General features: G+C 46.8%; 1 protein-coding gene across 1 annotated transcript; it reads left to right on the top strand.

Moving 5' to 3' along the window:
• The first annotated feature begins 8305 nt into the window (after window positions 1-8305).
• Window positions 8306-9322, top strand: LOC135982863 (mitotic-spindle organizing protein 2-like). Its single transcript, XM_065591243.1, has 2 exons — window positions 8306-8532; window positions 8609-9322. Exons 1-2 carry the CDS (start codon window positions 8363-8365, stop codon window positions 8919-8921), a joined length of 483 nt encoding a protein of 160 aa, XP_065447315.1. The 5' UTR covers window positions 8306-8362; the 3' UTR covers window positions 8922-9322.
• The last annotated feature ends 1998 nt before the right edge of the window (window positions 9323-11320 follow it).

Below are 11320 nucleotides of genomic sequence, written 5' to 3'. Positions count from 1 at the left end.
GACACCATCACATTAGGCCTGAATGAAGACTGGGAGTGGATGAGTCACTACAAGAACTAAAAAAAAAAACGAATTTCCCCATGCTAATTTGCCCCTACTGTTACTCACACCTTCTTGTCAACTGTTTGACATAAGCCACCCTGATTACCACTACAAAAGTGATTTTTCATCCTGTTGATGATAACCCACTTTAATTGATTTGTCTAGACCTCCCCACTTGGTAAAGCAACTCCCATCTTTTCATGTACTGCTCTATAGATCTTCCTACTGTATTTTCCACTCCATGCATCTGACCAAGTGGGTTCTAGCCCACGAAAACTTATGCCCAAATAAATTTGTTAGTCTCTAAGGTGCCACAAGGGCTCCTCCTTGTTTTTGCTGATACAGACTAACACGGCTACCACTCTGAAAACTATAACTTATGTCACTCAGGGGTAAATAACCCACACCCCTGAGCGATGTAAGACAGCACTGTGTCAGCAGGAGAGCGGCTCCTGCCTCTCATGGAGGTGGCGTTATTATGCTGGCGGCAGAGCTCTCTCCCACCGGCATAGAGCGTCTTCACCTGACACCCTACAGTGGCGCAGCTGCATCAGCCCAGCCATGCCGCTGTCGTGCGTCGAGTGTAGACTAGCCCGAACTGAAGAGTTTGGCACCTGTTTTCTTTACACTTGGCCGTGGAATTGGCCCCACCCTTGGAAATGCCCCACTGAACATGCTGTGAGGGCTCATGGACTTTTTCCTTTGTTTACCGGCTAGTCCCCAACTAGCTGGAGTCAGTGGACAGCTGCTCCACCCTTCTGGCAGGAACCAAACCAATACTGGCTACTACTGTTTAAAAGGAACAGCAAGAGAAGCACGGGGGGTGAGGTGGGGAATTACATATAATTTTCACCTTAGACCTTTAACCTCAGTTCCTGTCTGTGGCTCTTGGGCATTTCCCGTGAGTCTGTCGGACCAAAGCCCTGTGAGTCACGCCCCTGCTGGGAGAGGACTCGTAGCCTGTGCTCTTCTGGTCAAGAATCCCACTGAGGGAAGGCTCCAGACACTCGTCCCGTCTCTGTCTCTCCTTGGTTCTTTCCCCTCTCTAGGCTGGTCTGTGAAATTTCCAAACAGGCTAAGGGCCTCTCTGCCCACAGATTGACCTTGCAATATAAAATCCGTTTGAATTCGCACCTTTGGCTAAGGTACAAGACTCTTGTGTCAGTTAAGATAATTTGGTTTCAGTTTAGCTTGTCAGTAATAACCCCCCACGTGTGATCTGGTGGGGGAGGTGTGTGACCTTAACCCTGCAGTTCCTTGTTGAGTGTTTGGGTTTCTGTTTTGCTGAGCGTGTTTCCCGGCTTTCAGAGGTACCCAGGGACAGATGTTACTCTCGTCGATCTGGTCGGAACCACGATGAGACCCGCACCGCGCACAGGCTGCCGCTCAGATGGAGAAAAGCCTCATTCGCACAGGAGTCAGTCCTTTTAGATGTCAAGGCGGGGGAAAGTGAACTATTCCAAATGGCCATGCCAAACAAATCTGAGGTAAATCTGAGGTAATAGAACCTTCAGGGATTTGGGCGGGAAAACAGATGGAATGTCCGGAGCCCAAAGGTGGGAAAATCCAGTTCTAACCAGTTGGGGCGAGTTGAGGTAAACAAGGATTGAATCCTAAAGTCACATGTCACAAACTCCATTTTGTATTTCTTACTTTTAATTATCCCAACAACATGGGGGGACACCCATATTTCTCCCTGCTTCCTGCCCATGGAGGAATGTTTGAGGGTGAGGTGAGGGTTAAAAACACAAAGAACCAGGTGCTCTGGGTGTCCAGTCACTTTCCCCACCTGGGCTGTGCTGCCCTCCTGCTCTCCCCTTATGCAGCCCACCTGGAGAAACTGACCTGGATGTACGGGAGCGCCTGGCATTGCAGCTTGCTCCTCCCCTCCCAGCCCCCTCAAGGGGCACGAAGGAATGTTCGAGGGGAGCTGAGCAGCAACGCCAGGTCGGGTGCTCAGAGTGTCCAGTTCAGTTTCCCCACGTGGGCGCAGAATGGGGTGCAGAAGGGATTGGTGGAGAAGGGGCACCAGGAAGGGTTTGGGAGAAGGGACGCAGTGATTCAGAGCATTTTTCAGCTGCACTCTCTGTGCTGAAAACGCTGTTCAGCACTAGGTGCTGTCCAATATCAATGGTGCTGAGCTGTCACCATTAGCTGAAGCAGGGAGAGATGGAGATTTGGGCTTATGTAAATTAGTGAAATTGGAGTGGTGACAGTGAAACATCATGATAAGGTGCATATAAATATGTAATATGTTTGGTAATTATAAAGATTTTAATAGTTGATAAAGATAGTTTTACACGGTCACAGTTAGGGAAAATAAAATGACGGCTGCAAGGAATCAGAGCTGTGAAAACCAAAATGGAGGCCTTAGAATGGTTTGACCAATGGCAAACAGGTAGACTGGGGTGAAATAAAGGTCACTTCAACACCTGAAGGGAGGGGGTCAGTCAGGTGGAACACAGGTCTTCAAATAGGTCTGGCTCTAAAGGCACAGGTTTTCAGTCAGATCCAGATTATAAAAGGCTTGAAGCTGATTGGTGGGTTAACTGTATATAAGGCAGAGCTGACAGGCTTCAGTCAGTCTGTGTCACACAAGTGGAAGGCTCTGGAGTGAGTGAGAAGAACAGCAGAGGAGTCGTTGGAGGAGAAGATTAAGAAGAATATCTAAAAGAACTAAAACACTTGAAGAAGCAAAGCTGATACCAGCTGCAGGAGACCGAACAGAAAGACCTAGACAGAGCAAAGGAAAAGAAGACATCAGAGAAAGTAAGCATGATGATTTTAGTAGAAGACTGTAATTGAAGCGTGTATTTGTATGAGAGTTCATAAAGCTGGATGTTTGTGTATGTGTGTGTTCATTGTTTATTATGTTTGAAAGCACTGCTGTCAGCATTCTGCATGTGACTGGCCATTGCATACAGAGTGTAATAACTTAAAACTGTGTTTAATTGTATAGTAGCATAATATTGGGTATTTGGATATGCATATAGGCTATTAGAATTTGTTTGTATTCTAATATATGCTTGTTATGTTAAAAGGTTTATGGTTTATTCTTTTAGTATTAGGGAATATTTATATATTTAATATATATTTTATATTTATTGTATTAGGGAATATTTTGTGTTAAATAAGTTATTTTGTTTTCAAAGAAATTACTGCCTGTGTGTTAATCCTTTTGAATGGAAGGCTGTATCCGTGTTCTCCTAAGGGTTAACAAAGCTAGTCTGTTCTAGGGAGTCCTCTGCAGGTCAGAGACAAACTCCCTGGTATAAGTCAGGCAATTCCTCTAGGGCAGGCCACCTCCTGTTACATACCAAAATGAACAAAACTGTGTACAACTAGGTTATTAGGGTAGGAAGGCCATTGTGGGATGCCTTATGGCTGAATTTTGGGGTAACAGCAGGAGGGGTTGTGGAGAAGAGGTGCAGCAGGGGTTATTCATTATTCTTCTTGTATATTTTACAAATAATTTCACATACATCTCAGATTAGATGCCTGAAATCATGCTCAGCAGTGCCTACCATCTCTCAGCTTCTCTACACTATGTTAATATGGGTCTCTCTCCCCCTCCATCTGCCTGGGTTCTCGCCTTCCTTTACTTTATTCTTGGGAGCATGCAGAAACCTATCAGCAGGAGTCAAAGGTTTGATCCTGAAAACTTTTCTCACCGAGGAGTACTTAATCAGACACTTAATCCTATTGAACTCATGAAGGTTGAAGGATCTGTCCCCAGGTCCTGCTGTAGCTTAGCAATTCAAAGTTTTGGAGCAGCACTATATTTGTGTTGATTTGTTTGCAAACATTTTAATGTTTTGCTGCTGTCATGAGGAATAAAGAATTATTCCATGTTCTACTGTACAGTCTTTGTATCCTGAAGTAAAATCACATGTGGCAGACTCCTGTTGGCTATATATAGCACATGTTGTGAGAGAGAGAGCATATTTTCTTGCTGATTCTGAGACAGACATTGCAGAAGTGTAATGTTGTTAAAGCTAGAATGTATGGGGTTTGCACAGGAGGAATTTCCCTACAAATTAATTCCTAACAGAGATAATTTCTTCAGCATAAGTACTGGAATCAACTTTTGCAATATTGATTAGCCTAAACAAATTATTAGTTTTTGTAAAGACTGTTTAATAGCAGATAATGTATGTCCAACTCCAAAATGTATACTGTGACCGTGCACCCCATAAGGTTTATGGAAATATGCTTATGAATGTATATATGACATAACTGGAATATGGTTTATGCTACATATGCCATATCTATGTAAAGGTTATGATCTACTGAATCCATTCCTCCTATTTGCATGCATACATCATTTTTGTGTTCAAAGTTATGAATATTGGCTGTTTACTTGCTTGATTTCTAAGTAGCCTTAGTAAAGCATTTGGTCAGCTTCTTGAGAAAGGAATGTGCAAGTTAAGTGCCAAATCAAGAAGCACTTAACGGATAATGGATCTTGGAAGGCTCCACTCCACATAAGAAGTCTACTTGAGGACGTTCAAGGCAGCATGTGAACCATGGCTGCTACCTGTAAGTTCTGAGTCATTCATGGACATGTGACTTGCCCATGTGACTCCAAAACTCCATCTTGGAACTGAACTTTGCAAAGGAGGGAGTCTCCACCAACAAGAAAATCTATTTAAACCCCTGGAAGACCCCTCCATTTTGTCTTCAGCTCGCTAAAGAGATAGCCTCTCCCCCCGGCCCTCCCAAGGATACCTGAAAGAAACTGTAACAAAGGACAGTAACTACAGGTGGTGTGAGTGATTGCTGGACCAAGACTAGAAGGAGACTAGTCTGTAAAAGGAAGCTTACTGGAATTCCTCTGATGGTGAGGTTTTTATCTGCATTCAATTTTCTTACTGTATTAGACATAGACTTGCGTGTTCTATTTTATTTTGCTTGGCAATGTACTTTATTCTGTCTGCTATTACTTGGAACCACTTAAATCCTACTTTCTGTATTTAATAAAATCACTTTTTACTTATTAATTAACCCAGAGTATGTATTAATACCGGGGGGGGGCCAAACAGCTGTGATACGCTTTATTCAGGGTAAAACGGATTTATTTGGGGTTTGGACCCCACTGGGAATTGTGCATTTGAGTGTTAAAGACAGGAACACTTCTTAAGCTGCTTTCAGTTTAAGCCCGCAGCTGTTAGGGGATGTGGTTCAGACCTGGGTCTGGGTTTGCAGCAGGCTAGCGGGTCTGGCTCAAACCGGGCAGGGCACTGAAGTCCCAAGCTGCGAGGCCAAGAAAGCAGGGGCAGAAGTAGTCTTGGCACATCAGCTGGCAGCCCCCAGGGGGCTTCTGTGATCCAACCTGTCACATATAACCTTTATGCCACAGTTTTGCACTTGTTTATATATTATTGCTTTTTATTTTTAGTGAACATAGAAGTTGCTAACAGGGCCAGCCCTAGACCAAATGGCAAGGCACGTGAGGACTGTTTTCAGCACCGCCCCCTCCATTTCTTAAAACTTTGGAATACCTTATTTTTATTACATTTGTAGCCCATTTCACAACTTTGATGAACAATTTAGATGCATGATTTATTCTTGTCATATAAGACAATAAATTTTCATGTTAGGCTCCATTAATCTGTATTTATTCATGCCATATATAAGCCAATAAAAAATCATTTCCTCTGAGCTTATAGAAACTTTTTAATTTTAAGAATAACTGAAATGTACTAACATGAAGAAATTGAACTGTGCACCAACATTGGGTGGACCAGTATTAAACAGTGTTACAGTAGGTGCAGCCTTAGAATGTTAATGCTCGTCCTTCAGTTCAAAAGGTCGCTTTTCTTGCCTTTGCCCTCGCAAAGTGAAGCACAGCATCAGAGAGATCCAAAGACTGGCCAATGGCATTTTCAAGCGATAAAACAGCAAGTGATGTCATCTCTCGTTGGCCACGTCGATCGAAGATATGTTTTGATGAGCCTGAGCTCCGAAAAGCTGCACTCGCCACTTGCGACTGTGACCGGCAATGTGAGCAGAACGGTCAAAGGTATCCACACATTGGAAAAGCGTCCTTCAGCTCTGCATCATGAATTAATTGGAAATCTTGGAGTGGAGAATGCTTCCTGTGTTGCAAAATGTGACGGATGTTGTCCAGTTTGACATTGAGGTCTTTATCATTGATGTCCGAACATTCCCCATGTGTCAGCGTCCCGTGAAGGTCCATACTATTGTTCAAGAGTGTTTTCCTGTCTGCTGGAAGCTTACTAAGGTAATACAAAAACAGTATTTCTTTCATATTGTTGCATAAATAGAGGTTCAATAGATATCTCTGGCGTCTCATTAAATATGTCCTTTATTAGTTGATACTTACAGTCTTCAAGTCTTAGAGCACAAGTACACTTTCACAATTACACAATCAAACAACGTTCACAATATCGCAGCTGGGCTCACTTCACTTCGTTCTTCTTTCTCACTGACTGGTGACATCTCACCCCTTATATACCTGCGATGGCATAGCTGACAATATTCTAGGAGGTTCAAGGAAAATGTAGTTCTCAGAAAGTCTGCAAGTTTTCATGAGATTCTACAAAGATCCAGAAAATTCTAGGCTAATGAAAAATGAATCCATATATGGAATACCTGAAACATTTTACTTCAAACATTCTATTTTCCCTTTTGTGGCAACAAAAACAGCACCCCGAGCCTGGCATCCCAGTCGCCTGGCCCTAAATCCAAACCTGGTTGCTAAATTATGCAATTCTAACAACAGAATCCTGGCGAAGCAAGTGCTGTGTGTTCTGTATTCTAGTTGACTGGCTATTGCAAATGTTTTTTAAGCCTTAATCTCTTGAGCCTCTATTTCCATAGCTATGCATTATGGAAATTCCTGTACTAGATGATGCAGTGTCCATCCTATTTTACTGTAATGTGTGAAAAAGATTACTTACCCCTACTTTAAAAAAAAATTACAAAAACAAAACCGGTACACTAAGTCTTTATCCGGTTTGTTTGAAAATATTAATTTGGCAATAACAAACTAGCACGAAGGAAAGCCGATCTATAAATGATCCTTTCTCATGGCATTGTATTAAACCAGCCAGACCGAGCAGATATGAGACAAGCTCTAGCTCTTTTATGATGTACAGACAGATCTGTTCAGTATAGCAGTTGGGAGTGTATTGGGGGGGGGGGAGGCTCACCTCGCATATTGTGACAAATTTCTTGTAACTTAATGGTTCTCTGTACTTTTATTTTATTTTTTATTTTGCCTTCAGGGCTGGGTGGCTGGAAGGCAGTGGCACAGTATATGGTGTATTGCCACTCTTATTTCTGCTGCTAGGAGTGCTGCCTTCACAGTGGGGCACCCCCCAGCCAGCACTCAACTGGTGGTGGGGCTGAGCCCCAGCATCTCTTTAATACACTGGGGGGAGGCAGGGTGGCCCTTGGAGGCCAGGAGAATGGGGGGAGAGACATGGGGGCCGTTTCCCCTAAGGCTGGCCCTGACTGCACTAGCCTGTGCACAGGGCCGGCTTTAGGCCGATTCGGCTGAATCGGGCCCCACGCCAAGAGGGCCCCGAGCTGCAGCTGTCCGCCCCGCCCCCAGCTCACTTCCCCCTCCTCCCCTCCCCTGCACGCCCCGCCCCCTCCCCTGCTTCCCGCGAATCAGAGATTCGCGGGAAGTCTGAGACGAAGCAGGGGTGGGCCAGCAGCACAAGGTAAGCTGGGGTGGGGGTGGTGGTGGTGGGAGAATGGCTCCGGGGAGGCGCGGCCCATTCCCGCAGGCCCCAGCGGCTCTGGCCCGGCTTGGCTCCAGCCCGGCCTCCGGGGCCCGGCTCCGGCCCGGCCCCCGCGGCTCGGATCCCCCCCCCCCGGCGCAGCCCCCACCGCGCGGCTCGGGTCCGGGGTCCCCCCCCCCCAGCGCAGCCCCCGTGGCGTGGCTCGGCTCCCCCCCCCCGTCCGCGCGGCGCGGCTCCCCCCCCCCCCGTCCCTGCGGCGCGGCTCGGCTCCCCCCCCCGTCCCCGCGGCGCGGCTCGGCTCCGCCCCACCCCGCCCCTGTCCCCGCGGCGCGGCTCGGCTCCCCCCCCATCCCCGCGGCTCGGCTCCCCCCCGGCACTGGCCGCCTCACCCAGGACAAGCACGGCCCACGCACCAACGGCGAGCTTCCCTACTGGGAGGCCACACCCCAGGGACTGCACAGGCAGAACCGCGCATGCCCAGTTGAACAGGCAGCGAGGTGTGCATTTTCTCGTCCCCGCGCGGCTGTTTCCGGCGCTCGCCTTCCGCGCATGCTCAGTAGGAGACAGGCGCCGGCTGTGGGTAAGCGCGTTTCCGGTCAGTGCCGGGAATGTCCGACCAGGGCCTGGCCGGTGGCGGGGCGGACTCGGGGCTGGATGCGGCCCTGGGCAAAGTGGGGGCCTCGGTGCGGTCCCGGCGGAAGCTGCCGACGGCGGAGGAGGCGGAGCTGTTCGAGCTGGCGCAGGCGGCGGGGATCGGTCTCGACCCGGAAGTGTTCAGGTGAGGGGGGCGATGGCGGGCGAGGGGGGGCCGCGCGCGCGGTCCGAGCTGCTGACCCCGCGCCCTCTCCCCGCAGGCTGCTGCTGGACCTGCTGCGGATGAACGTGGCGCCCCTGGCCATGTTCCAGATGCTGAAGTCCTTGTGCGCCGGGCAGAGACCGGCTCCCAGCGGCCCCGCCGAGACCGCCCCCGAGACGAGAGGTCAGGAGCAGCGGGTTATTAGGGGCCCCCCTCCCGCCGGGCTGGTCCTGGGGGAGCCCGGGCCCGGCTCATGTCCCCCTCCCTGCAGGGAGGTGCCCGGGCTCGGGCCCGTGGCTGCTGCTTTCTGCTGGGGCAGAGGGGTGATAAAGGGCGGTATGGAATTAAGCAGGCAAATCCCTCCCGCGTAACAGTCTCTGGGCTGCCACGGCTGGTTTTGCTGCAGGACGGAGGCGATCTCTGTTGTCTCAATTAAAGGGCTGGGAGCCTTCATTTATGCAAGATGCCAATTAGACATTCATGTATGTTAGCTGAAACTAAGGGGTTTTAAACAAAGTGTATAAAAATCTTGCCCTCTTCCTAGCTCATCTCACACTCTCTTGTTGCTTCTTATGTCATCACTTAAGCCTGAATTTAAGCCCCTTTAGCCATATTGAAAATATCAAAAACAAATAACCTAAACCGTAGCGTGGTCTCATCTACTCTCATAACTGTAGCTACGCTATGGCTTTAACTAGTATAGTTTTGTTGGCCAAACAAAAAATCACAAACCTGAGAACGCAATGCCAGTAAAACATTTAAGTGTAGACCAGGCCTTACTCCAACTCCCCAGTTCTCACTACCTCCATTCTAGACAGAGTCTAATTTCTAACACTGTAAGAAGTAGGAAGAGACCTTTTTTGATAAAAACATCAGGCTCTAGTTTTTCACAATAAAGAAGCAAAAGGCACAAGACCTATGTTTCTTTTAAAAATATGTACATTCTGTTGCTGCTCTTTCTCCCTTTCCATTCTTTTTTGGAAATAGAGTATATTATTTTATCACAGTTTCCGCTGTCTCAGGTGGAGGCGACATTCTTTCCTGCTGAGGAGGGCTGGGTGCATCTTCCGCTGTATCTAGTGAATGTTCTTTCCATTAGTCCTACCAGGCTTTCAGCAGGCATTCATGTTAAGTGATAAGTGTGTTATAGTATCAGAGGGGTAGCCGTGTTAGTCTGAATCTGTAAAAAGCAACAGAGGGTCCTGTGGCACCTTTAAGACTAACAGAAGTATTGGGAGCATAAGCTTTTGTGGGTAAGAACTGCACTTCTTCAGATGCAAGAGAGTGTTATAGATACTGTGACAAGCAGAAGAAGCATGTTAGAGAGGAGTTCCCCACCAGAAGCCTGGGACTGAAAGTTCAAAGCTGTAGTTGGCCAGCAAGGGGTCTGTACCAAACCAGTATGTACTGTCACAGCACTGGTTCATCTGGGCCCCTTAGCTTTAGTCTGTTCTCTGACATATTCTTGCCATGGTCCCATCTAGACAAGAGGTTTTTGACATGTTGTAATTTGGGTTAATCAGTTTCCAGTTAATATTAGTTGATTAACTCCACTGTAAATGCAAGCAAATGTTCGTACCTGTTTATCTGGAACCAAAAACTGTACTCTAGGTGCAGGGCCTTATGGTGTGCAGTTTTCATCCTCTGCTTTTTAGTGTTTCTCCCCTTCTTTCCTTGCTTTTCCTTCTGTCCTATCCCTCTTGATCATACCCGCAGACTCACTAGCAAAGCAGTCTGTTGCTTCTATTGGCCTTGCTAGGGAAGACCAGCTGAGCCTCCCTTGCATTGCTTCTGAAGGATTATAAAAACTGAGCATGCCAAATTTAAACTGGTTTGGAAGTAGCTGTCTGGGAGCCTTCAATATTGGAAACAAATTATATTAAATCATAAGAAAACAAAATTGCAGTTGATGCTGAAAGTCCAAATGAGAGCTGTTTATCATGTGAATGATACAGACTTGTATGTTTCTGGCAATGCCTTTATTCTTAGTCTGAATTGTTAGCAGTTAAAAAGTGCTGTGTAAGTGGCATACTTAGCTTGGGATGGGTTGTGACACCTGATCAAAACTAAAAGATGCCAAAATACAATTCCAGTTCACCCCAGCTGGCTACAGTGAGCGGCTGTGGGTGATTGTATAAAGGAGACACGATTGTGGTATGGCTCCGCAGGACTCCACATGGCTTGGCTTTGGCCAGAATGGAAATGAATATGAAGAGATCTCAGTACCAGAATAAAGGATCACATTTTAGGCATTTAAAACAATAGTAAAACAGTCTTTTAGGTATTTAGATGAAAAAAAGTTACTTTATCAGGGGATAGCCATGTTAGTCTGTATCCACAAAACCAAGGAGTCCAGTGGCACCTTAAAGACTAACATTTATTTGAGCATAAGCTTTCGTGGGTAAAAAAACCCACTTCTTCAGATGCATGGAGTGAAAATTACAGATGCAGGTATTAGATACTGACACATGAAGAGAAGGGAGTTACCTCACAAGTGGAGAACCAGTGCTGACAAGGCCAATTCAATCAGGGTGAATGTAGTCCACTCCCAATAATAGATGAGGAGGTGTCAATTCCAGGTGTTCTTCTTTTACGTAAAGACTGTCCGGTTTGGCCAATGTACACGGCAGAGGGATGTTGCTGGCACATGATGGCATATATAACATTAGTAGGCGTGCAGGTGAATGAGCCCTTGATGATGTGGCTGATGTGGTTGGGTCCTCTGATGGTGTCGCTAGAGTGATTTCTTTATTTTCCTTGTTGGGCCTGT

This window comes from Chrysemys picta, chromosome 4, assembly GCF_011386835.1.
Source record: "Chrysemys picta bellii isolate R12L10 chromosome 4, ASM1138683v2, whole genome shotgun sequence".
NCBI lineage: Eukaryota > Metazoa > Chordata > Testudines > Emydidae > Chrysemys > Chrysemys picta.
Note: the sequence above shows the minus strand (reverse complement) of the source record. Positions and strands in the feature narration are given on the sequence as shown.